This window comes from Narcine bancroftii, chromosome 13 (genome assembly GCF_036971445.1).
Source record: "Narcine bancroftii isolate sNarBan1 chromosome 13, sNarBan1.hap1, whole genome shotgun sequence".
Classification (NCBI taxonomy): domain Eukaryota; kingdom Metazoa; phylum Chordata; class Chondrichthyes; order Torpediniformes; family Narcinidae; genus Narcine; species Narcine bancroftii.
The window spans coordinates 86,607,534-86,633,647 of NC_091481.1; the positions used below are offsets into that span (position 1 = coordinate 86,607,534).

General features: G+C 47.0%; 1 protein-coding gene across 1 annotated transcript; it reads left to right on the top strand.

Moving 5' to 3' along the window:
• The first annotated feature begins 8 nt into the window (after positions 1–8).
• LOC138748106 (cyclin-dependent kinase-like 1) lies at positions 9–24,962 on the top strand. Its single transcript, XM_069907794.1, has 11 exons — positions 9–224; positions 1,393–1,503; positions 1,923–2,036; positions 2,278–2,399; positions 8,091–8,163; positions 8,656–8,746; positions 16,371–16,571; positions 17,607–17,689; positions 19,479–19,535; positions 21,245–21,388; positions 23,148–24,962. Exons 1-11 carry the CDS (start codon positions 9–11, stop codon positions 23,247–23,249), a joined length of 1,314 nt encoding a protein of 437 aa, XP_069763895.1. The 3' UTR covers positions 23,250–24,962.
• Positions 24,963–26,114: the final 1,152 nt, after the last annotated feature.

Here is a 26,114-nt window from a genome sequence, read left to right on the forward strand (position 1 = left end):
TGATTTGAATGAGCTACTGCCTCAATGGGCCCCAGGGCAAGCGGGGGCTCGGTTCCCTTGAGAGGGAGAGGAGGGAGAGTCCAGGTGAGGAAGACATGCTGGCAGATCAACAACACGATCGAACGGCCACCCCTCAAAATTCAGCCAGCAGTTGGGATCCAAGAGAGGGTGGTAGTCCGCCAAGGCTCCCTGACATGTGTCACGGTCCCCTGCCTCGCGTCACAGTATGGTGGGAGAAATAGATAGGTTAAGTGAATGGGCAAGGGTCTGGAAGATGGAGTACAATGTTGGCAAATGTGAGGTTATCAACGTTGGATGAAGAATTGGAAGATCAGAATATTATTTAAGTGGCGAGTGATTTCAGCTTGTGGCCACGCAGAAGGACGTGGGAGGGCTGGTACATGAATCTCAGAAGATTGATTTGTAGGTGCAGCAGGAGATCAGGAAGGCCAATGTTCATTGCTGGAGGGGTTGAATTTAGGGGCAGGGAGATTCTACTGCAACTGGACAAGGTCCTGGTGAGGCCGCATCTGGTGGGGAACTATGTGCAGTCCTGGTCTCCTTACTCGAGGCAGTGCAGAGGAGGTTCAACAGGTTGATTTCAGAGATGAGGGGGTTGGCTGATGAGGAGAGATTGTACTCACTGGAATTTAGTAAATATATTTAAGACGAGGTTGGATAGATTTCTATGTAGAAAAGGCAGGTCGGTGGAATGAGCCGATCATCAGATCAGCCATAATCTTATTGAATTGCGGAGCAGGGCTAGATGGGGCGCATAGCCGACTCCTGCTCATGTTTCTTATGTTCTTGTGTCATGGTCCCCTGCCTCACATCACAGCTCCCTGCCTCGTGTCTCAGGCCCCTGCCTCGCGTCACGCTCCCTGCCTCGTTTAACAGCTGGAGTAGCAAGGCATTGCCAGGAAGTGGATCAGAGAGTATCCCTTACAGACAGATGGCAGGGGTGCACAGGAGAGGGGAGGGGGTGGAGGAGAGCGGGGAGGGGGTGGAGGAGAGATAGGAGGGAGTGGACTGGATGGGTGGAGAGAGAGGGAAGGTGGAGAGATGGAGAGAGAGGGAAGGGTGTGGGTGGAGGGGAGAGGGAGTGGGGTGAAGGGGAGGGAATGGGGTGAAGGGGAGGGAATGGGGTGAAGGGGAGGGAATGGGGTGAAGGGGAGGGAGGAACGGGTGGAGGAGAGGGGGGTTGGAAGGGAGAGAGGGGGGTGGAGGGGAGGGATGGGAGAGGGTGGAGGGGAGGGAGGAAGGGGTGGAGGAGGGGGAGGAGGAGAGGGGTGGGTGCGCTGCGAAAACTGGGCAAGGTGAAGGTGAGGCAGCTCAGTGAGGGGGGGACGTTGGGAGGGAGCATTGTTGCTAAAACGTGTTCGCTGTGCACAGGAGCTCAGGCCAGGTCGCAGGATTAAATCATCGATGATCCACGTCTCCCCTCTCGGGAGCAGTGGAAATGCTGCCATTACAGCCACATCACTCTCAGGGCAAGAGGAGAGGGTCAGGCCACGTATCTGTGCCCAACGCCATGTCCAAATTAAAATCCATATTCCTCTATTTCCTGCATATTTAATTTCTCCGACTAAAACCCTCTTTATTTACTGCTGCCCACAGCAAGGGCCAAGAAGGGTAACTCTCTGATAGTGGATGGGAAGGGGGAGCTGGAGGAAAGAGAGAGACCCTAGTGGGGGGGGGGGGGGGGGCAGGGGAGATTAATGGGAATTGGAGACGTCGATGATACTGCCATCTGTTTGGAGTGAGCCCAGATGGTGTTCCTCCGATTTGTGGGTGCCTTGGTTTGGCTGAGCGTGGGGCCAAGAGCACCTGGAGGAAACCTGTACGGATACGGGAGAACATACAAACTCCTCATAGACAGCATGGGATTCAAACCCGGGTTGCTGGTGCTATTATAGCACTAGGCTATCCGTGCCAAAACCTTCAGAATCCCCTATCCTGGAGGGTTAAAGAGGAGGGAGATAAATATTTACAAGATCAGTGGTGGGAGGATTGAGGATGATGGGGTTCGGACACAGGCGAGTTGAGGCCTGGAGCAGATGAACCAGAACTGTGTTTAGTGCTGGCTCAGACGATGGGCCAAATGGCCTGTTCTTGCTCCTGTCGCCACTATCCCCGCAATGGCTGATTTTGTTTTTTCGGACATTGCTGGAGCAGGGGTGGGTGGGGGGGGGGGGGGAGTCTGCTCGAGGATGGTGGTCAGAGACCGGGGCACGTCGGACACATCCTGTGCAATTCGTGCCTTTCTTTTCTCGACAGCAACTCAAGCACGTGAACCTGGTCAACCTGTTGGAGGCGTTTCGACGCAAACGCAAGCTGCACCTGGTCTTTGAGTACTGTGACCAGACCGTGCTGAACGAATTGGACAAGTACCCCAGAGGGTGAGTGCACATCACCCAACCCCATCTCTCTCACACAGTTTCACGTAATCTGTCCAACCCTGACCCACTCTCCTTCCCAATCCCACGGCTGGGACATTTGGCTCTGAAGGATTGGCTGGAGCAAAGCCACGGACACTCAGAACTTGCCAGAGGTGAATCCATGAACACACGGTGTCTCTGAAGGGACTCTCGTTTGCTTCTCTTTCTCTTATTCCATCATTATTCAAGATTCAATTTATTGTCATTGGAATAAAACAGTGTCCAATTACATGAAATTGTTTTGCCTACTGTAAGGCAGACAGATTCGTCACCAGCAGAAACACTGGCGCATCAACTATCACCCGGGCCCTGAGGCTGAGCTTTAGTAAGACTCCCCCTGACCTTGCCCCTCTGCCCCACCCTTCGCTGAATAGATTAAAGCGATGTTAAGTTACAGTAAATAACATATTGGGTGTCTCCAAAGTAGTCGATATCGACCCCTGGGGCTCAATGGGACTATCCAAAGGGCCAGAAAATGCCAGGGAATCAAAAGGGGGTCGATAAATGGTTGGGGGGGCGTCAATTGAACTTTTGGGATCAAAAGGATTGTAGAGCCTGCCCGGGAGCCCAAGGGCCTCACTCCTGCCTGGGAGCCCAAGGTCCCCACTCCTGTTGGGGGGGCCCGAGGTCCCCGCTCCTGTTGGGGGGGCTCGAGATCCTTGCTCCTGCCTGGGAGACTGAGGTCCCCGCTCCTGGTGGGAGGCCTGAGGTCCCTGCTCCTGGTGGGAGGCCCGAGGTCCCTGCTCCTGCTGGGGGGCCCAAGGTCCCCGCTCCTGCCTGGAGCCCGAAGTCCCCGCTCCTGCCAGGGAGCCCGAGGGCCTCACTCCTATTGGGGACCCCCGAGGACCCCGCTCTTGCCCAGGAGCCTGAGGTCCCAGCTCCTGCTAGGCACCCCTCCCTTCTGGCCCCTAGGCTTAAGCCTTCTCTGCCTAATGGTTAATCTGCCACTGGGCAGAATTTGCCTGAAGCGCCTCTTACAGTCAGAGAAAGAGAGGCAAAAGATTGTGTTTCCCCTCCCCCCCTGCCCCCCCCCCCCCAGAGTTACCGAGTGTCCATGGAGTCACCTCCAGCACTTCCTCAGCTGCACAGAGTCCTGTCCACACCACTGTCAACCCAAGCGCCAGATCTGAACCATTATTCCTTATTTCATAACCATCTGAGACCCTCACTTGTACAAGACAATATTTATTTATTGAAATTGAAATACTTATCCTGCTATGTATTGTTTGTCTGTACGTGTGTTATGTCTGGTTGTGTGTCCACGTGTTTTGCACCGAGGACCAGAGAATGATGTTTTGTCTTTACTTGTACAATCAGGTGACAATAAAGTTGAGTTATTATTGGGGGTGCCGGGCAATGTTGGTGACAACTCTTTGTTTGTCTTATGTCAGGGAACCAGAGTGTTAGAGCAAATAGTAAGGTGGGGGACGATGAGAATCATGTAAGGACTGCACGTAAACACAGGGTTGTCCAGGAAAGAAATGGTCTCACATGCATCTACATCAATGTGAGGAGTATTGTCGGGAAGGCAGATGAGTTTAGAGCGAGGATCGCCACGTGAGATTACGACATTATTACTATTAGTGAGACTTGGTTGCAGGAGGGGCAGGATTGCGGTTCCATTGTTTCAGACAGGATAGAGGGCAAGAGGGGAAAGGAGGAGGGGTGGCATTGCTAGTCGGGGAAAATATCACAGCCATGCGTGGACAGGACAGCACTGAGGACTCGTCTACAGAGGCCATAAGGGTGGAGCTAAGGAATGGGAAGGGCATGAGCTCAACAATAGGGTTGTATTACAGACCACCCAATAGTCTGAGAGAATTGGAGCAGCAAATCTGTTGAGAGATAGCAGACCAACCTATCAGAAAGTTGTGATAGTTGAAGATTTTAATTTTCAACGCATAGACTGGGACTCTTTTACGGTAAAAGGACTGGATGGGTTGGAGTTTGTTAAACGTGTACAGGAAAGTTTTCTACATCAATATGTAGAGGGACCAATGAGAGAAGATGCAATTGATCTTTAGGGAACCAGACAGGTCAAATGGCAGAAGTCTGTGGAGATGAGCATTTTGGGTCCAGTGACCATAATCTCATTAGCTTCAGGTTAATTATGGAGAAGGATGGGTCTGGTCCTCGAGTTGAGGTTCTGAATTGGAGAAAGGCTAATTTTAAGGAAGTGAGGAAGGATCTCGGAAGAGTCCATTGGGATGAGTTATTTTCTGGAAAGGATGCATCCAGCAGGGGGAAGGCCTTCAAGGGTGAAATGTTGAGAGTGCAGACATTGCATGTTCCTACCAGTAATAAGGGCAGAGTTTACAGACTTGGGGAACCTTGGTTTTCGAGGGATATTGGAGAGGTGGTTAAGAAAAGGAGGGGACTAGATATATGGTGTAGACATCAAGGAGCAAATGAGATACTTGAAGAAAATGTAAGAGAATGCTTAAGAAGGAAATTAGGAAGGGAAAAAGAAAACATGAAGGTGCTTTGGCAGAAAATGTGAAGGAAAATCCAAAGGGTTTTACAAGTATATTGAAAGTAAAAGGATAGAAAGGAACAAAATTTGACCCCTATAAAATCAAAATGGTCAACTCTTGCATATGGAGCCTCACGAAATGGGGGAGATCTTGAACAGTTTTTTTTTTGCATCAGTATTTACGCAGGAAACTGGCATTGTGAATAAGGATGGAAGGGAAACAAATAGAAGTGTCATGGAACATGTGGAGTTTAAGGAGAAGGAGGTACCTGCTGCCTTACAACAAATAAAGGTAGATAAATCCCCTGGACCAGATATGATATTTCCCTGCACCTTGAGGCAGATATGTTGAAATTTCAGGGTCCCTGGTAGATATATTCGAAATGTCCTTAGTCACGGGAGAGGTGCCGGAGGATTGGAAGGTGGTTCATGTTGTCCCGCTGTTTAAGAAGGGCTCCAAGAATAAACCAAGCAATTACAGGCCAGTGAGCCTGACGTCAGTACTATGTAAATTATTGGAAGGATTTCTCAGAGATAGGAAATATAGTTATTTGGACCGTCAGCATGGATTTGTGAGCGGAAGGTCGTGTTATGGATTTGTGCACGTTAGGTCGTGTTTAACTAATCTTGTAGAGTGTTTTGAGGAAGTTACCTGGAAGGTTGATGAGGGAAAGGCTGTGGATATTGATTATATAGACTTTGGTAAGGCCTTTGACAAGGTTCCACATGAGAGGTTGGTTCAGAGGTTAGGACACTTGGTGTACATAGAGAGGTTGCAAACTGGATTTGAAATTGGCTTAGTGGAAGAAAACAGAGAGTGGTGGTGGATGGTTGCTTCTCAGACTAGAGGTCTGTGTCGAGACCAATATTATTTGTCATCTCTATAAATAACCTAGATGATGACGTGTTGAATTGGATCAGCAAGTTTGCTGATGAGACAAAGATAGGAGGTGTTGTGAACAGTGAGGAAGATTTTCAAAGCTTGCAGAGGGATCTGGACCAGCTGGGAAATTGGGCCAGTAAGTGGTTGATGGAATTTAATGCAGATAAGTGTGAGGTGTTGCACTTTGGAAGAGTGAATCAGGGTAGGACGTACACAGTAAATGGTCAGCCACTGAGGAATGCGGAGGAGGAAAGAGATCTGGGAATACATATATATTGTTCCCTGAAGGTGGCGTCACATGTGGACAGGATTATAAATAAAACATTTGGCATCTTGTAGATTTCCACGTTCTAATCTCTCTTCAATCAAACCCTGGGCTACAGGGCTGCTGCCAACCAGCTTACTGCACTTGGGCGAGCTTAGCTGCGGACTGCGGCCCACTGGTTGCGAGTTGCGCAGTCCCTCGTATACCTGCCACTGCCGGGGGAAAGGTGGATCAGAGCAGACAGAAAGGGTGGCAGATGACTTGTGGGGGGGGGGGGGGGGTTTGTTGAGGGGAAGCAGGCACAAAGGGAGAAGCTTGCAGTGAGCAGGGAAATCCAAGGGTAGCAGGCTGTTGAGCAGTCGTCAGGGCAACCTCAGTGTTTGCCATGGCACCAAGCATGTTTACCGTGGGATCTGAACTCTGCTCTGCATACTAAACCAGCCAGTGTTCAGGCAGGCAGCCCAGAGGAGAGGGCACTTGGCTCCCAACAGAAAACCGTTTAAAAGAAACTTTTCCAATTTGATGTAAAACATGAAAATCTGCAGACACTGTAATCGAAGTCAAAACACAGCAGGCGTCCGAACTCGGACGGTACAGAGAAGGATTCTGTTGACATTTTGTCCACTCCTTGATGAGGGGCTCAAGCCCGAAACATCAGTTATAGATTTTTATCCTTCCTGAGTAAACGACACTGTTCGACCTGCTGAGTTTATCCAGCGCTGATGTCTTGGAGGAAGTTTGCGCATCCTGCATCTAATTTTCCATTTCAATGAAGTTTAATTCAGACTGCGTTGCTGCAAAGCAAAGCGGCATCACTGCACAGCTCTGTGAAAGGTAGATAAATCTTTAAAACTGCAGTAAATATTGCAGACGTTGGACGTAACAGCTGTGTTTTCCTGACCTCCCACCTCGGTTTCAATGAAGCCCACTCAAATGCAATGGCATCTTTGACCTGCTGAGAGACGAAGCTCTATGGAATGTTCTTTAATAATTCCATAAAACTGGAAAGGTTTCTTTCCCATATTATGATATTAAAGGAAGCGATTCAGCCCATCAGGTCTATGGCAGCTCATGGACCAATCCCATTCCTAATTAATTTTCCCTGCAACCTCCCCATCCCCCATATTCCCATCAATTCCAACTCGGAATCTGCCACTTATTTGTACCCTAGGGGCAGGTTACAGCGACCAGATAACATTTGGACTGAGGGAGGAACCCGGAGCAGCCACGCAGTCACAGATAGAATGTGGAAACTCCACCATGTCAGCACCCGAGGTAGGGATTCAACCCAGTTCATTGGAGCTGTGAGGGCTGATTGATTAGCTGGCTGCTCCAAATTGCATCCAAAGATGAGGGAAACCATTCTCAACAGGGGCCACAGCATATTTAGGTAGAGGGGAGGCTATGGACTGAAATCGGCATCCATAGGAGACAAAAGATATAAACCAGCATTTCAGGACTGAGCCCCTTGTTAGGGTATGAGGAAAAAGCAGGCAGGTGCCTCAATAAAAAAGGGGGCAGAAGGGGCAGGGGGAGGAGCACAGGCCAACAGGCAAGAGGCCAGAGGTGGATTTGGATGGGAGGGCGGGAGAGAATTGATCGGAGGAAGGGGGTGGCTCTGTGAATGCAAAGCTGGAGGGAACAGAGAGATGGGGGGAGAGAGAGAGGGGGGGAGCTGGAGTAAAGAAGACAGGGATAGGGAAAGGGAGAGACGTGGGGGACGGGAGAGCTAACAGAAACCAGAGAAGTCAACGTCAATGCCATCTGGTTGGAGGGTATCCAGATGAAATATGAGGTGTTGTTCCTCCAATATGCAGATAATTAAATTGTTGAGTGAGAGGAGGTTTTCTGTAACTATTAATATCAGGCTCTTTGGATCTGGTGTCTGTCCTTTAAATAATACAGCAAGACTTCTAAAAAAAAATACGCAGAATCTGAATCAGCTCCTCTTACATTGACGCACTTGACCTAGTTCAGATGTGGGCTGAGGTGTGATTGACAGGAGCCCTGTTTTCTCCCCTCTCCTCTCAGGGTGGCAGAGGATCAGGTCAAGAGCATCATCCAACAGACACTGCAGGCCATCAACTTCTGCCACAAGCACAATGTAAGTGCAGAGAAGCTTCTGGAATGTTACCAGGGAAGGGGAAGCTGGTGAAACTGAGGGTGGTGGGCCTTGTTCTTGGGAGGTTAACGGGAGATTGAGCGGAGGCATTCAACATGATGGGAGAATGCAAGCGAATCGTTAACCAGAGGACGGAAGCTTAAGGTGTAGGGGGGGGGGGGTTGGGGGGGAAGCCAGTGATATTTCCCAGGGCAACAATAGCAAATTCCAGAGGACATCAGTTTAAGGGGAGTGGAGGAAAGTTTAGGGGAGAGGTTTACAGGTTCCTGGAACGCGTTGCCAGGGGTGATGGTGGAGGCTGGTGCAATAGGGACTTTCAAAAGACTCTTAGACACATTAAACAAAGTAGAGGGTCGTGGGTGTGTGGGAGGGAAGGGTTAGATTGTTGTGGAGTAGGATTACATAGGTCAGCACCATATCATGGGCCAAAAGGCCTTGACTGAGCTGGAATGTTCTATGTTCTGTCTGTGTCAGTGCATCCACCGAGACGTGAAGCCAGAGAACATCCTCATCGCCAAGCATGGGGTTATCAAGCTCTGCGATTTTGGCTTTGCACGAATTCTGAGTGAGTCCGACTTCACCTTCGATCTTGAGGCTCTGTGTACCAGTGGGACAATAGGGGTGGGGAATGGAGTCCACTCTAGTGCCTTACGCTGCAAGTGTGATCTCGTGAACAAAAATCGGTGAGCAAAGCAAACAGGCGGCTGGAGAAACTCAGCAGGCCGGGCAGCGCCCCGGAGACGGAGGCATGGATGATGTTTCAGCACCAGATCCTGCATCAGGACCCTAAATGTCCCCCATCCCTCTGCCTCTGTAGAAGCTGACTGACCAGGTTCCTCCAGCAGGGCTGGAATCTTGAGCTGGAGGAATTCAGAAACAGTCAGTCAATGGGTTGGGTCTTGATAAAGGATCCCTGCCCAAAACCCTGACTGACCATTACAGGGGTGTTTTTCTGGTTGGCAGTCAGTGGTCAACGGGTACCGCGTGGGTCAGTGCTGGGTCCACAACTGTTCACGATATACGTTAATGATCTGGAAGTGGGGACAGAGTGTAGTATATCTAAGTTTGCTGATGTCACTAAATTGAGAGGTAAACCCAAATTGTGCAGAGGATATGGAGAGTCTGCAGAGAGATATAGATAGGTTAAGTGAGTGGGCAAGTATCTGGCAGATGGAGTACAATGTTGGTAAATGCGAGGTTATCCACTTTGGAAGGAAGAATGGAAGATCAGATTATTATTTAAATTGTAAGTGATTACAGCTTGTGGCCGTGCAGAAGGACATGGGAGGGCTTATGCATGAATCACAAAAGGTTGGTTTGCAGGTGCAACAGGTTATCAAGAAGGCAAATGGAATGTTGGCCTTCATTTCTGGAGAGGTTGAACAGGAGGAGGGGGGTTCTGCTGCAACTGGACAAGGTTCTGGTGAGGCCGCATCTGGGGAACTGCGTGCTGCTCTGGCCTCCTGACTTGAAGAAGGATGGACTGGCTTTGGAGAGGATTCACCAGGTTGATTCCAGGGATCAAGGGGTTGATCCATGAGGAGAGATTGTCGTCTGGGACTGTACTCACTGGAATTTAGATGAGAGGGGATCTGATAGAAACAGATAAAATTATGAAAGGCAGAGATAAGATCAAGGTAGGTAAGTTGTTCCCATTGTTGGAGTAGATGAACTAGGGAACAAAACATCAAGATTCAGGGGAGAAGACTGAGGACAGAGATGAGGAGGAACTGTTTTCCCCAGAGGGTGGGGAATTGGGGGATTTTTTGCCCATTGAAGCAGTGGGGGTGACCTCAGTAAATAGATTTAAGAAAAGGTTGGATAGATTTATACATAATAAGGAAAAGAAGGGATGTGGGGAAAAGGTAGGTCGGTGGAGATGAGCCCATCATCAGATCAGCCATGATCCCATTGAATAGCAGAAGTGGCTCGCTCCTACTTCTCATTTACCTGGTGCATGCTCTCTAACCCCCTGAGCTCCTCAAGCATTTCAATGAGTTCCTCCTGCACCCTTTCACTCACTGATCTGAATTGGGTTCAGTGTGAAGTTGTCAGCCATAAAGCACAATCTCATCTCCAATGTGAAAGTACACGACATTGTCATCGGATTTAAATCCTGGAAATCCCTCCTCAACACAACACAATTAGATAAAATAGGGGAAAAGATACCTGAACACATATTATATAAATGGGATGAAAAATTGGTACAACATAGAAGTTCTCCAGTATTACATCATCTACTCAATATTTGGAAGAAGATTCATGTAGAAAGAAATAAAACAAATTATCAATTACCAAAACTAATATTGACGCAAAACAAGTTACTCCCTTTTACAATAGATAACCTTTCCTTTAGAGAATGGGAGAAAAAAGGGATTAAAAGAATAGAAAATTGTTTTTCAGGAAGTAGATTCTTATCCTTTGAACAAATGAAAGATAAATACAATATAACTCAAGATACAGCGCTGGCATATTACCAATTGAGATCCTACTTGAAGGATAAATTAGGAAGCAGTTTGAGTTTACCAGAGGGAAGTAACTTTGAATATGTGATTACAGATACAATGATAATCAAAAGATTTATAACAAATATGTATATTAAACTGCAAGAAAAGGAGAATGAGGAAACAAATGTTAAAACTAAACAAAAATGGGAACAAGATTTAAATATAAAGATAATAAAGGAAACATGGGAGAAGTTATGCTCTGGAACGATGAGAAATACAATAAATACGAGGTTACGTATGATACAATATAACTGGATACACAGGCTATACATTACATCTCAAAAGTTAAATAAATGGGACCCAACAGTATTTGATAGATGTTTTCGATGTAAAAAAGAAATGGGAACAACAATTCATGCAATCTGGACATGTGAGAAAGTAGAAAAATTTTGGGAAGATCTCAATCAGATATTAAATAAAATAACAGAAAACAATATACCAAAGAATCCAGAGATCTTTCTCCTAAGTAACATAAAAAACAAAGAATTTGGAATTGATTTGGAGGATGCACAAAAAAGATTTGTTAAGATAGCTCTAGCCGTAGCAAAAAAATGTATTATGTCAACCTGGAAATTGGAAGATAATTTGAAAATACAACAATGGTATATAGAAATGAATAAATGTATTCCATTAGAAAAAATAACATATAATTTAAGAAATAATATTGAAATATTTGAACAAATATGGGAGCCATACATGGAACACAATAGCGAAAACCTACCGGGGACAATCACTACCTAAGTTAACGGAAGGAAAAGGAAATGAAAAGAATGGACTCAGTAGAATTTCTGGTGTATTTTTATTGAATGACAACATTGTCTGACTGGTTTAATGTATCCTAGATTTTGTACCTTAAATGGACGGGAGGGGGGAGTTAGGGAGGGTGGGATGGGAGGAGGGGGGGGGGAGAAAATGGCACTGTATATGTGTGAAAAGGAAAAAGTGTGTATCATGGTTAATGTGATTTATGGTGTGAAAAATAAAAAATTGAAAAAAAAAACACAACACGAGAGGGATTGCAGTGGTTTGGATAAGAATATCTCTCTGTGAGGGGTGGACAATGCACCAAACCTGGAAACTAACAAAACCACGCAGGAAATGTGCCATTGTCAAAGCACCCTAAACACTGAAAAGTTTGAAATTTGTCACATTGTGGCAGGTCTTTTTGATTTATCACTGATTCCATGACATCCCTTAAAAGCAGAAGGCATCTTTCAAACCAGGTGTTCAACCAAAATTTCCCATCATGGAACAGATTCCCTGCTCATTTTCAATCAAATTTGATTTAAGATTCAGTTCACTATTATTACATGAAACTTGTTTCGCCTGCTGTAAGGCAGAGAGATTTGCCATTGGCAGAGATTGCCTGAACCGCCTCTCACTGTCAGAGAAAGAGAAGCAGAAGAGAATCTCCCTCAGAGTCACTGAGTGTCTGTGGATTCCCCTCCAGAGGTCATGCAGCCTCACAGAATCCAGTCCAAATGATCAGCGGCCCGAGCTCCAGAACTCAACCTCCAACATGATCAGGAACCCTCCAGCGCCCTCAGCACCCTGTTGCATCCTGTTCTGATGCCTGGTACCCCTACAGCCAGTCTCCAGCAGCCCGCCACCCGGTGTGAATCCCTCAACTGCAGTGGCCCACAGCTCGCAGCCTATGTGGGTCCCTCACCTCGAGTCACCAACAACCTGCAGCCTCAGAGCCCCTCAATAATCCTCCGTCACTGTCCCATGGGTCATCTCCTCTGCTCCTCAAATGGGAGGAGGGGTGGTCTCCTCGATCCCTGCTTCACTGCCCCAGACCTCCACTTCCCTGGAGTCTGTAATCCCTCGGGTTTGGCCTTTCAACATCACATTTTAAAGTACTGCTTTGTTAGTAGAGCGTTCTGGGATGTCTTGGTCATGAACAATGTTAAGTGCACAGAAAGATCTCATCTGTACAGGGAGTTACCAAGCAGATTTCAATGGATTCTTCCGATTGCTGGTAGCCTCTGCTCTTCCACAGAACCATAGAAGTGGGCCCTTCAGCCCATCTAGTCTGTGAAGAGCTATTATTTTGCCTAGTTTCAATGACCTGCATGCAGATCATATCCCTCCCGACCTTTCCCATTCATGAACCTGTCCAAATTTTCATTAATTGTTGAAATTGATCCCACATTCACCACCTCAGCTGGCAGCTCATTCCACACTCTCACCACTCTCTGTGTGAAGAAATTCCCCCTCATGCTCCCTTTGAACATTTCACCTTTCACCTCAGTGGAAAAGCATTTACTCCAGTAGTTCTCAACCTTTTTCGTTCCACTCACATTCCACTTTAAGTAATCCCTTTGCCATCGGAGCTCTGTGATTAGTAAGGGATTGCTTAAGGTGGGAAGGGAAGGTTGAGAATCACTGCTCTAGACCCAATTGTTACCGAAATACTTTGCTTGAGAAAAATTGTCATTGGCCCATTTCCTTTGGAGTTCTGAAACCATGCACATAATGAGTCAACGAGGGACGATTAAAAGAGTGGCTTTCAAACATTTTCTTTCCACCCACATCCCATCTTAAGCAATTCCTTACTAATCACAGAGATCCAATGGCATAGGGATTACCTACAGTGGGATGTGAGTGGAAAGAGAAAGGCTGGGAACCACTATTTAATCTATCCCCCCCTCATAATTATAAACACCTCTATCAAATCTCCTCTCATTCTCTGACATTCCAAAAAATAAAGTCCTAACCTGTTTAACCTTTCCCTGTAACCGTTTCCTCAAGTCCCAGCAACATCCCAGTAAATCTTCTTTGCACGCTTTTGATCTTACTGATTCCTGTAGTTAGGTGACCAAAACTGCACACCATACTCCAAATTTTACCTCTCCAATGTCTTTACAACTTCACCATAACATCCCAAATCCAATATTCAAAGTTTTTTTTTTTTTTTCACACCATAAATCACATTAGCCATGATATACACTATTTCTTTTTCACACATATACAGTGACTTTTTCTCCCCCCCCCCTTTCCTCCCAAACCACCCCCCCACCCCCCCCTCTCATCCATTTTAGGTATACAATCTAGGCTGCATTAAGCCAGTCAGACAATGTTGTCATTCAACAAAATTACACCAGAAATTCTACTGAGTCCATTCTTTTCTTTCCTTCTCCTTCCATCAACTTAGGTACTGTTTGTCCCCGGTAGGTTTTCGCTATTGTATTTAATGTAAGGCTCCTATACTTGTTCGAATATTTCAATCTTATTTCTTAACCAATATGTTATTTTTTTTAATGGAATACATTTATTCATTTAAATTTGGTAGTTTCTTCCTTTTAATTTGGTTATGTATTCCATTAATATTTAAAGACATATAGTTCAGCGTAGCCCTTTTATATTTTGTTTATCTTCTCTTTCCGTTTTTCCATCATTACCTTTCCTCCTTTTCCATTTCTGTTTTCTTATTTTCAACTCTTTATAAGACAACATTCCTACAACATCTAACATTTTCCTTATTCTCCTATTTCTATCTTATTTATCCCCAATCTCCCCTTCCCCTCCTGAGTTGTCCTTTATCCCTTGTCGGACAACCACATCTCCCCTCTCCATTTGGATTTGCGAATCCACTCGCAAGCGTCAACTGATTTTGCAGTGACCGCTATTTCCCCCCACCCCGCCTCCCCCAGAAAAGATTTCACTTTTCATATGTCACAAAGGTCACTCTTTTAATTCCCTCCTTATTCTCTCTATTCCATTACCTTCCCTTATTAATTCTTGTCTATACTATCTATATTTTCCTCTAAGTACAGATACATTCATGTATGCTCATTGTCTCTATTCACTCTTATACCTCTTTACCCGCATACATATCAATCGTGATCATTTTTACTCTCATTACCCGTCTTCATCCCTCAGTCTATTTTTGTCTTTACCCACATCCATATCAATCGTTATCATTTTAACTCTCATTACCCGTCTTCCTCCCTCAGTCTATTTTTGTAATTGTTCTGCAAATTTTCGTGCTTCTTCTGGATCCGAGAATAGTCTGTTTTGTTGTCCTGGAATAAATATTTTCAATACCGCTGGATGCTTTAGTATAAATTTATACCCTTTCTTCCATAAAATTGCCTTTGCTGTATTGAACTCTTTTCTCTTCTTTAGGAGTTCAAAACTTATATCTGGGTAAATGAAGATTTTTTGCCCTTTATACTCCAGTGGTTTGTTGCCCTCTCTTACTTTTTCCATTGTCTTCTCCAGTACCTTTTCTCTTGTAGTATATCTTAGGAATTTTACTACAATAGATCTTGGTTTTTGTTGTGGTTGTGGTTTAGAGGCCAATACTCTATGTGCCCTCTCTATTTCCATTTCATGCTGTAGTTCTGGACATCCTAGGGTCTTAGGGATCCACTCTTTTATAAACTCCCTCATATTCTTGCCTTCTTCATCTTCCCTAAGGCCCACTATCTTTATGTTATTTCTTCTGTTATGGTTTTCCATTGTATCTATTTTTTGAGCTAGTAGTTCTTGTGTCTCTTTAGTTTTTTTATTAGATTTCTCCAATTTCTTTTTTAAGTCTTCTACCTCCATTTCTGCTGCTACTGCCCGCTCTTCCATCTTGTCCATTTTTTTTCCCATTTCTGTTAAGGTCATCTCCATTTTATTTATTTTCTCTTCTGTGTTTATTCTTTTTCTTAAATCCTTAAATTCCTGTGTTTGCCATTCTTTAAATGACTCCATGTCTCCTTTAATAAGAGCAAGTATATCCTTTACCTTGCCTTTCTTTTCTTCTTCTATTTCACCATACTCTTCCTCTTCTTCTTCCTCTGGGTTGACCATCTGTTGTTTCTTTGGTGCCCTTTCCTCCTCTTCTTTCTTGTTTCTATTGTCTTCTGTGGTCTCTTCTTGCTGCAGGTGTTCTGCAGCTGTCGTTGCCGGCTGTGGAGATCGACTCCCCAGCTGGTCCCCCCTCCCGTCGGTGTGTTTTTTTTCATTCGCATCGTGGTTGCGCACTTTTACTCGGCTCAGCGAGCCATTTTTGTAGTCCATTATTTACCGACCTGAGGGAGCGGGTTTCTCTCTCCGCAGCGGGCCTCTTCGGACAGGTAAGGCCTTCACCTTTTTCCTCCTTTGTCTTCTCTTCCTCTCTTCTTGCCGTTGCTTTCGATTTTTCTTTTTTTGTCGCCATCTTCTTTCCACCTTTATACTCACTTTTCTGTAACTTTTATTTCTGTGCCTTTGTGTTTTCTCTTGTTTTTCCCGACTTTTCTGGAGAGGGCTGGAGTTCACCGTCCGGCCACTACTCCATCACGTGACTCCCCCCCAATATTCAAAGATTTATGAGGACCAATGTGGCAAAACCTTTCATTATGACCCTATTTACCTGTGATGCCACATTCAGGGAATTATATATATCTGTGTTCCCAGATCCCTCTGTTCCACACTCCTCAGTACCCAACCATGCATGTCCTACCTTAGTTAGTCCTTGCAAAATGCAACACCTCACATTTGTTCACATTAACTTCCATCTGCCATTTTGTAGCTTGTTTTTCCACCTGATCCAGATCCCGCTGCAACTTTGGAAGTCTCCGTCACTGTCTGCAATACCTCCAATATTAGTGTCCCCTGCAAAGGGGGATCAGCTCCGGAAGGGGCCTGGTGTTTGGAATAGGAAGGTGATGACCTTGCCCCACATTGTTGATCCTTGTGTTGCAGCTGGGCCAGGGGATGACTACACAGATTACGTAGCAACTCGATGGTACCGTGCCCCTGAGCTGCTGGTCGGAGACACGCAGTACGGACCCCCGGTGGATGTCTGGGCGATAGGTTGCGTCTTCGCTGAGCTCATCTCAGGCAACCCCTTGTGGCCCGGCCGCTCTGATGTGGATCAGCTCTACCTCATCAGAAGGACATTGGGTCAGTTGTTACACCTCGGTCAGTCTTGTCAAGAGCCTTCCCAGAATTGATGCATAGATCCTTAAATCAGTGAAGTCAAGTCAAGTTTATTGTCATCTGATTGGATGAGTATAACCCGACGAAACAGTGTTCTCCAGTCCTCAGTGCAAAACATGCAGACACACACCCAGATAACACACGTACAGTACCCATGCAAGACAAATATTTTATCGATACAGATAAACAAACAAATATTGTTTCATGATTATGAGAATCTCGGAGGGTCAGTGTGAGCAGGTCCTTTGGTCATTCAGCGTTCTCATTGACCGTGGGAAGAAGCTGATCCTCAGCCTGGTGGTGCTGGCTCTAATCCTCCTGTATCTCTTCCCGGACCCTGTTGTCCCTGCCTCCACCACTGATACTGACAGCACATTCCACGCCCCCTCCCCACTCTGTGTGAAGAACTTTCCTCTTACATTCCCCCCCATACTCCCAAGCACCTTAAAACTGTGCCCTCTCGTGTTGGCCGTTTGAGCCTCTGGGGAAAAAGCCTCTGCCTCTCATTACCTTGTGCACCTCCATCAGGTCGCCCCTCATCTGCCTGCAACCTGTACACTGCCCCTCGTGCAGGTGGGTGCTGACAAGTACAGGAGGAGAAGCCACTGTAAATCAGAACTCGGTGGTCAGCTCAGACTCAATGGGCCTTTTGCCTGTACAAGGACGTCTTGGCACTACAGGCTATACGTCCTCCAACTCGTTCCTTTGGGAAATTCCATTTCCCCAGCTGTTCTGAGTGTGGACTCCAGACCCTAACGACTCCCTGTTCAGTGAGGAAATGTCTGCCCCCACCTCAGTCTTTCTCTGATCATCTGGAAGCCCCGACCTGCTCTTATTGAGGATTCCGAATGTTTATCATGTTGGATCAAGTATTGATTTGTGCTTGTGTTTTCAGTCCCACTGCTCCTGGGGGTTGAGTATGTTTGGAGGAGAGGAGGGAGGTGGCCAAATCATGTTCCACGATCCACTTCTTGCATGTGATGTCCTCTCTTCTCACAGGGGATCTCATCCCTCGGCACCAAAAGGTGTTCAGTTCCAACCAGTTCTTCAGTGGAGTGAGCATTCCTGAGCCTGATGTCATGGTAAGAGCATCTTGTCCGGAACGAACGGCCTTGCATTGCTGTGGCACCTGTCACATCTTCAGTACGGTGCTTGACGTCCAAATGGCAAGGGCTGCACAGTGGGGCAGTGGGTAGTGCCCAGCCATGGAGGTCGGGGTGAACCCGTCTGTGTGGTGTTTTCCCGATCCCCGTGTGGTTGCAGCCCAAAGACGGGCGAGTTGGGTGGTTGATTGCCCGCAGAGTGGGTGCGCGGCAGGAAAATCAACAGTGAATTGCTTGATGCGAGAAAGATTAGAGTAAAACACAAAAGTCTGCAGATCCTGTGATTGTAGTAAAAGCTCACAGAAATGCTGGAGGAACTCAGTTGGTCTTGCAGCGTCCATAAGAGCTAAAGATACATGACCGACGTTTTGGGCCTGAGCCCTTCCTCAAGGTGGGAAAGGTTAGATTAAAGGGAAAAATGAAATGGGATTCCTCGGAGACTCGGTGCGTCAAGTAGCCACTTCCTTTGTTATGGAAGTACAATTGTCAGACTTGACATCTCGCTCAAACTGTAAAATTTGCAACTCTGTTACAGCGCCCGAGACCGGGGTTCGAATCCCGCACTGCCTGTCAGGAGTTTGTACGTTCTCCCTGTGTCTGTGTGGATTCCTCTAGGTGCAGGGGTTGTAGGTTAATTGGGGTATTTGGGTGCCACGGGCTCGTGGGCCGAAAGGGCCTGTTACCGTACTGGATATTTAAATTTTTTTTGAATGATAATGGCAGAACTCATGTTCTATGTGATTTGAAAGCAAAATACTGCAGATGCTGGAAATCTGAAATAAAATTTTGGAAACAATCAGCAGGTCGGGCAGCATTTGTGGTGAGAGAAATTGGGTAACTGTTTCAGATAGAGGGGTAAAAATCAGAGCTTTGTAGAAAGGTGGGCAAGATGGAGAGAAAAAAATAGATTCCACCTTGGTAGCCTCGTGGGCTAGCAATACAATTGCAGTGCCAGCGACACAACTGTGGTGCGGGAACAGTCCCTGGTTGGTGTTACGGAGAGGTTCAAGAGCTTGATAGTTGTTCGAAAGGAACTGCTCTTTGACCTAGAGGTGGTGGACCTTCTGCAGGAAAGGAGCGGCGGGAAGTGGTTATGATCAGGGTGACGGGGGTCCTTCATGATGTTGGCTGCCTTCTTGAGGCGCAACTCACACCGATGTGTGCAGTGATTGGGAGATTGGAGCCTGTGATGGACTCGGCTGTGTTCCCGGGCCCTTGTTTTGCCAAACCAGGCTGAGATGCAATCCCTCAGTAACTTTCCACAGTACACCTGTAGAGGTTTGGAATCCAGTTCTGTACATTACTTCATGTACCAGACCATTGAGAATATGTGCAATTAGAAATCAGGTGTTGCTCAAGGAGCCACTGATTTAACTCTAACTTTGGAGCAAACACTTGAGTTGGATTTCAGTCACGGTACCCTCGACACTGGTGAGGTGGTCAGAGCTCAGCAGTGTTGGAACTCAGTTACTGTCCTTAGTGATAAATTCTAAACAGGAAGAGTCCAAATCAGTGCGGTGAAGAGGGATTAACTTGGAGTTTAACCCTTTGGACTCTGTGTCCCGGTTTTCCAGGACTGGTTTTATACCCACCTGGTTTGTACTGGTGATCATACTGTAAACGTTTACCCATGGACCCAGTCCGGATTATATATTATGAAAGGTTAAAAATGGCTGGAGTCCAAAGGGTTAAATCAGAGATGGGGGTGAATTTGGGGAGAGCCTTGGCCAAGTAATAATTCTGCCGCTTGTTTGTTTCCCGACATTAGGAGCCTCTGGAAGCAAAGTTTCCACATGTTTCTGCTCAGGCCCTTCACTTCATGAAGGTAAGTGTGGACTATGACTGTGTGCAGCGTCCCAGTGTACTAACCCCCCCTCGAGAGGGGCCCCCAGAACACACGCAGCTACCTGACCCCGAGCGTCTCTGTGTGACTGACAACTTGACAGCGGAGAAGGTGACATCAGAACATTAGAAACAGGAGATCCCTCTCACCTGTGGCTCCAATTAAAAGGTCCTTCATCCTCAGCACCACTTTCCCACATTCCCCTAATATCTAAAACTCTCAATATTTAATTCCCTTGATATACAAAATCTCATTGATCCCTGTTCGGAATAGTTTACAGTAGTTCCACGTGGGCCCTAATTAAAACATCTGCCAGGCTGGTGAGTCTAACACGGTAGTTCTCAACCTTTTTCTTTCCACTCACATCCCATTGTAACTAATCCCTATGCCCAGATTCCTTTGCTCCTCCACGCTCCTTAGTGCCCAACCATTCATTTACCGTGAATGTCCTACCTTGGTTTGTCCTTCCAAAATGCAATCTCCACATTTGCCTGGATTAAATTCTATCTGCCATTATTCCAGCTGGTCCAAATCCTGCTGCAAAGTTTGAAAACCTTCCTTGCTGTCCACTTGAAGCACCCCTCCCCATCCAATCAAGATGGGAGGATAAATTCACCCAGGGTCATTTCTATATTCATCATCACTGCTATCCCACTCCCCTTGCTGAGGAAGACCCCACCAGCAACCCCTCACGATGGAGTTAAACAGGAAAGTCTGCAGTGATTGTAGTTCAACACACAAACTTGCTGGGGAAACTCAGCAGATCACACAGCGTCCATAGGATGGAAATGGTGACCCAATAACATGGCTAATGTTTAGGCTGGCATGATTAGGGTAGCACTTAGTACAATGCTGTTATAGCACCAGTTCAAATCTGGCAATGTCTGTAAGGAGTTTGTACGTTATCCCTTGAGTGGATGTTGACGAGTCTCTCCCTGGAGTAGATGTTGGCGAGTCTCTCCCTTGAGTGGATGTTGACGAGTCTCTCCCTTGAGTGGATGTTGGCGAGTCTCTCCCTTGAGTACGTGTTGGCGAGCCTTTCCCTTGAGTAGATGTTGGCGAGTCTCTCCCTTGAGTGGGTGTTGACGAGTCTCTCCCTGGAGTAGATGTTGGCGAGTCTCTCCCTTGAGTAGGTGTTGATGAGCCTTTCCCTTGAGTAGATGTTGGCGAGTCTCTCCCTTGAGTGGATGTTGACGAGTCTCTCCCTGGAGTAGATGTTGGCGAGTCTCTCCCTTGAGTAGGTGTTGGCGAGCCTTTCCCTTGAGTAGATGTTGGCGAGTCTCTCCCTTGAGTGGATGTTGACGAGTCTCTCCCTGGAGTAGATGTTGGCGAGTCTCTCCCTTGAGTAGGTGTTGGCGAGCCTTTCCCTTGAGTAGATGTTGGCGAGTCTCTCCCTTGAGTGGATGTTGGCGAGTCTCTCCCTGGAGTAGATGTTGGCGAGCCTCTCCCTGGAGTCCATCTGGAGAAGATGCTTCCATTGGCACCAAGATTAGTAGTGATCATTCGGGTAATATCCAAGTATCATCATGACTTCCAATACGATCTGGTCCAGGTACCTCTGGATCATGCAGCGAGGCACACCCTACAGTGACAGATTTGGGTGAGTGGCTGCCATCTCAGCTGGACTCCACTGTATCGGGGTTGATGTGTTGCCTGGAGGTCGCCATCTATCACTCTGCTTCTTCCCCCAGGACTGTCTGGTAATGAACCCAGCCGAGAGACTGACATGTGAGCAACTCCTGCAACACCCACACTTCGACTGTGGTCGAGAGGAGATGAAGAGCAGCAGGGAAGCAGAGAGGTTGAAGAGACTGACACGCAGACGCCCTCCAGGGGTAAGATCTTGAGGGGTTAAGGCCTTAAGTAGTTGAGGGCTCGAGGGGTTAAGGCATCTGGATGTAAGATCACAATTGTTTTCACCCACAGTGGAGCTCAACAGATACCAGAAACCCCGCTGGACTGGAGTGGTAATTCATCTTGTCACTTTACATATAAGATAGATATCTAAAGAACAGTGCAGGTCTTTCACCTGACAATGTTGTGCTGACCTAATAACTTTCTCTAACAGCTGCCTAGAATTTCCCTACTGCATAACCCTCCATGTTGCTCAGTTCCGTGGACCAATCTAACCATCTTTCACAAGACTGCATTGCACTTGCCTCCACCACTGTTACCGGCAGCACATTGCATGCCCCCACCCCTCTCTGTGTGAAGAACTTACCCTGTACTTACTCCCAAACACCTTAAAACTATGTCCCCTCATGTTGGCCATTTCAGCCCTGGGTAAAAAGCCTCTGGCCATCCACCCAATCAATACCTCTTATCATCTTGTCCACCTCCAACAGGTCACCCCTCACCCTCCATCCCTCCAAGAAGGAAAGACCAAGTTCACTCAACCTACCCTCATAAGGCATGCTCTCCAATTCAGACAGCATCTTTGTGAATCTCATCTGCACACTCTCTGTAGCATCCACATCCTCTCTGTAGTGAGGTAACCGGAACTGATCACAATATTTCAAGTGGGATCTAATGAAGGACTTGAATAGATGTAACATTACCTCACTGCTCTTGAACTCGATCCCACGGTTAATGAAGGCCAACATACCATACACACTATCAACCTGTGCAGCAGTTTGCAGTGTGCCATGGTCACGGACCCCAAGATCTCTCAGTTCATCCACACGTTCTGAGATCTCCCATTCGCATTCCATTCTCCCTTCAGATTTGACCAACTGAAATGAACCAATTCACACATTTCTGGCTTAAATTCCATCTGCTACTTTCCAGCCCAGTCAAAGTCCCTCCGTAAACTCTGGCAACCTTCCAGTCTGTCCACACCACCCACTGTGGAGTTCTCGGATCCAAAATGGGGGCAGAGAACATTGGCCTCTTTGCGATGCCTGGATAGCATGCTAAACTACATTTCCCACTGTATCTCATAGGGTGACGAACAAATTGCTCCTCGCAGAAATTAGGAAAACTCACTATTCACCCTATTTATGATCCTCATGTTTTTACCGACTCAATGAGATCTCCTCTCAACTTCAGGAAAACCACTTCCGAGTTTTCCAGTCCCACGCGATAACTCCACTCCTCCTCTGTACCCACTCCAACATTGTAATCTCCTTCCTGTAGCCCAGCGACCCAAACTGCTTTATAATAATCCAAGTGTGGCCTCAGTCGGAAAATCTAAACTTTAACTGTAAGGTGATGGGATGGAATTTAGATGGGAGGTGAGGGGACAGGTCTTCACTTGGAGGGGGGTGTGGCTACATGGAACGAACTGCCAAGGTAGAGGCAGGGACATTAGCTTCCTTTGGAAACACGGATAACCCCATGAATTGGGGGGGGGGGATTATTGGAGGGGGGTAGGCCTAATGCGGGCAAGTGGGCCTGAAGCAGAAGAGGCCAGGGTGGACCTGCTTCCGTGAGCTCTGTGAGTCTGCGGCAGGAAGGATAGGTATGAGGCGGCCTCGACCCACTGAGCCAGCAAGTGGGTTAGTGTCAGCCAGGATTTCCATACTTCAGGAAGGCAATCAGGAGGAATTTTGAGGGTCTTGATGTAACTTGTGTCTTCCTTTTTTCTCCTCCCAGCTGCAGTACCTGCCGCAGTTGACAAGCAGCAACATCTCGCCTGCCCCTGAGAATAAGAAGTGCCACCGGCGCAAGTGCGACCACCGCTTGCCCAACATCTGACTATATGGCAGCAGAGAGCAGCGAGCCCAGCCAAACACCTCCCTGTTCAGCCACTCGCTCCCCACCCCGTGGAAGTCCTGACACTTGGGCTCAATCCCCTTCTGCATTGAAGAGACCAGGTTCTTCCGTTCAGGGTCATGGGGGAGGGGTAGGAAGCAGTGGGAGGGATGTTAGCGTATCTGGGGATTGTGGGGAACTAGCACAGGATGTTCTGATAGATGAATGGGAGAGGTATGGAGGGCTGGGTGCAGGTCAGTGGGACTATGGAGAGAAAAAGTGGTTTGGCCCAGACTAGAGGGGCTGAGGTGGCTTGTTTCTGTGCTGTTCTAAACTGTGCCTGACACATGCTAAGGTACGCTTTGTTGTTGGGAGAAAGTCTGACCCACTTGTGATTGTAGACACATCATATTGTGGGAGGGTAGCAAATCTTCTAGACCAGCTATTCTCAACGGGGCCTCCACAGGGTGCGGGGGAGGGGGGGTGGCCACGGACTGAAATCATAAAATATATTTGAAGTTTTTTTAATGTAGTCAGTAGAGAGAAGTACGGAAGAAACCGACTAAACTTGACTGCTTCACAGGGGAGGGGGTCCAGAGACTTTGAACAGAGTCCTAAATGGGGCCATGACCAAAATAAGGTTGAGAATGACTGGCCTGGTCCATCCAACTCCCGATTGCCCATGAAGTAAAAGCACGATGCGGGAGAAATTCATCAGGTCAAACGTTTCGGGCTTGACCCAAGGTATTTTGATGAAGGGGTCAAGCCCAAAACGTTGGTTCTCTATCAAGGCCACAGTTTGACATGCTGAGTTTCTCCAGCTTTGTGTTTTTCCTTCAACCACGGTGTCTGCAGACTTTCGTGTTTTACTTCATGTTATATATGAATATAGCTGAACTGTGGTGGCACAGAACGCCAAATTCATAACATATTTTTGGTGTGGAAGATCTTTTTTGTAGGTCGGTAGATCATGTGTGGAATTCTGCTAATCGGCTGATATGTAAACTCCGAGTACGACAATGAAGGTAGCACTTCAGAAACACACTCAACTGTGACATCAGCAGAACTCATACATGCCCATAATTCAGGAAGGCAATCAGGAGGAATTTTGAGGGTCTTGAGGGACTGCTGTTAATCATAATGAATGGGAATTGTCCACTTGGCCCTGTGTACCTGGGCGATGTTGGGAAAAGTTTGGCTAGAAAATCCTGACCACTTTTCTGGGCCGCTTGCAACATGCACAAAGACCAGGGTCTGCCTTTTTGTATCGGAGAGAGCAGATCATTTCTGTGATCTTTCTTCTAACATGTTGAACCTGAGACGCAACCCCCGCCACCCCACACCCCCCCCGACCCTCCAAGCATCTCAGTCATTCTCTCAGCAATGGTTGGATGGATGATGTCTTCAACCCTTGAGCCTTACTCTCACAGCCTCTGGTTAAATAAGCACGCTTGCCTAGTTGACGTTGAAGTCTGGAGACGGTGTCAGTGCAGGTTAGTTATGAATTAAGGTTTTTGGGCACCCCACTCGAGTCTTGTTCATTTCTTGCTGATTTGTGCATCTCTGGAAACCCCAATATTTATTATGCATTCCTCATTAATCCCAACCCTAGTCGCTTGGTCGGTGGCTTCAGAGAGGGAAGTAAAAGTCACATCATGGATAGATTCAAGATTGTTTTATTGTCATGTAATAAAGCAGATGTAATTTTACACAAAATTCCCATTAGTTCACTGTAAGGCAGACAAAGATTTGCATCAGCAGAAATTGCCCGGTGCCCCTTACAATCGGAGAAAGAGAAGCAAAAGAGAGCTCTTTCAGAACCGCTGAGTGTCTGTGGATTCACCTCCCGCAGACTCCGCATCCACACAGAGTCCAGGCCAAACAACCAGCAACGCGAGTTCCAGATCCAAACCTCCAACACAATTAGGAAGCCTTCAGCACCCTCGCCACCTCCTCGCATCCCAGTTCCGAACCTGGTACCCCTTCAGCCAGACTGCTGTGAGTCCCTCGCCCGAATTCTCCAGCACTCCGCAGCCTGGTATGAGTCCCTTAACCGCAGACCCCTGCAGCCTGTGTGGGTTCCTCGGCCTCAGAGCTGCCATGGAGTCCCGTGGGGTCATCTCTTCTGCTTCTTCTCAAACGGGGGGGGGGGGGGGGGTGTTCTCACAAAGGAGATAAGACAACGATAAATGCCCTTCTTCACCAATGCAGGGATTTCTTCAGTTTGTACCCAAATTTGGGACTATTCATGGAATTCAAAATCCACCACAGTCAATTGGACAGTCAACTGGAAGACACAGGTGGTGGATCAACCGCTGTTGGGAACAGTGTTTCTTGCCCAGACACTGGGTGAGTTCCTGCAGGAGCGTTGAATTTCTATAAGTGATTGAACAAATAGTTGGCTTCCCCAATGACCCCAAAACAGGGAGAGAACTTCAACAGCTGTCATGATTCATCAAGATGACCACCTATTATGCAACGGAGCAGTAATACACCCTCTCAAGAGGGAGCTGGAGCTGTTGGGTAATTAATGAGGAAAGTAGTTGGTGGACAGGAAGGGGTGTTGATTACACTGGACAACAAGGACTTTGCTTCCTGAACACTTTTGGGTGTATTTCATGCACTTGGACTCCTTCCCTGCTGATCTTGGTGACATCAGGTCTGACCATGGAAAAGCGGTATCAGGGCAACTGGAATCCATTGATCCCGGCCGAATATTGTGAGACACTGACACCAGAGGCATCAGATGCTGAGTACAAATGAAAATCAGCGGCAAAATATTTTTAGGTCAGTTGAACTAATGCAATGTGTCAGCGTCATATGATTAAACCTGCTAAATTTAATACAAGTTAATTTAGCGTTTCCCCA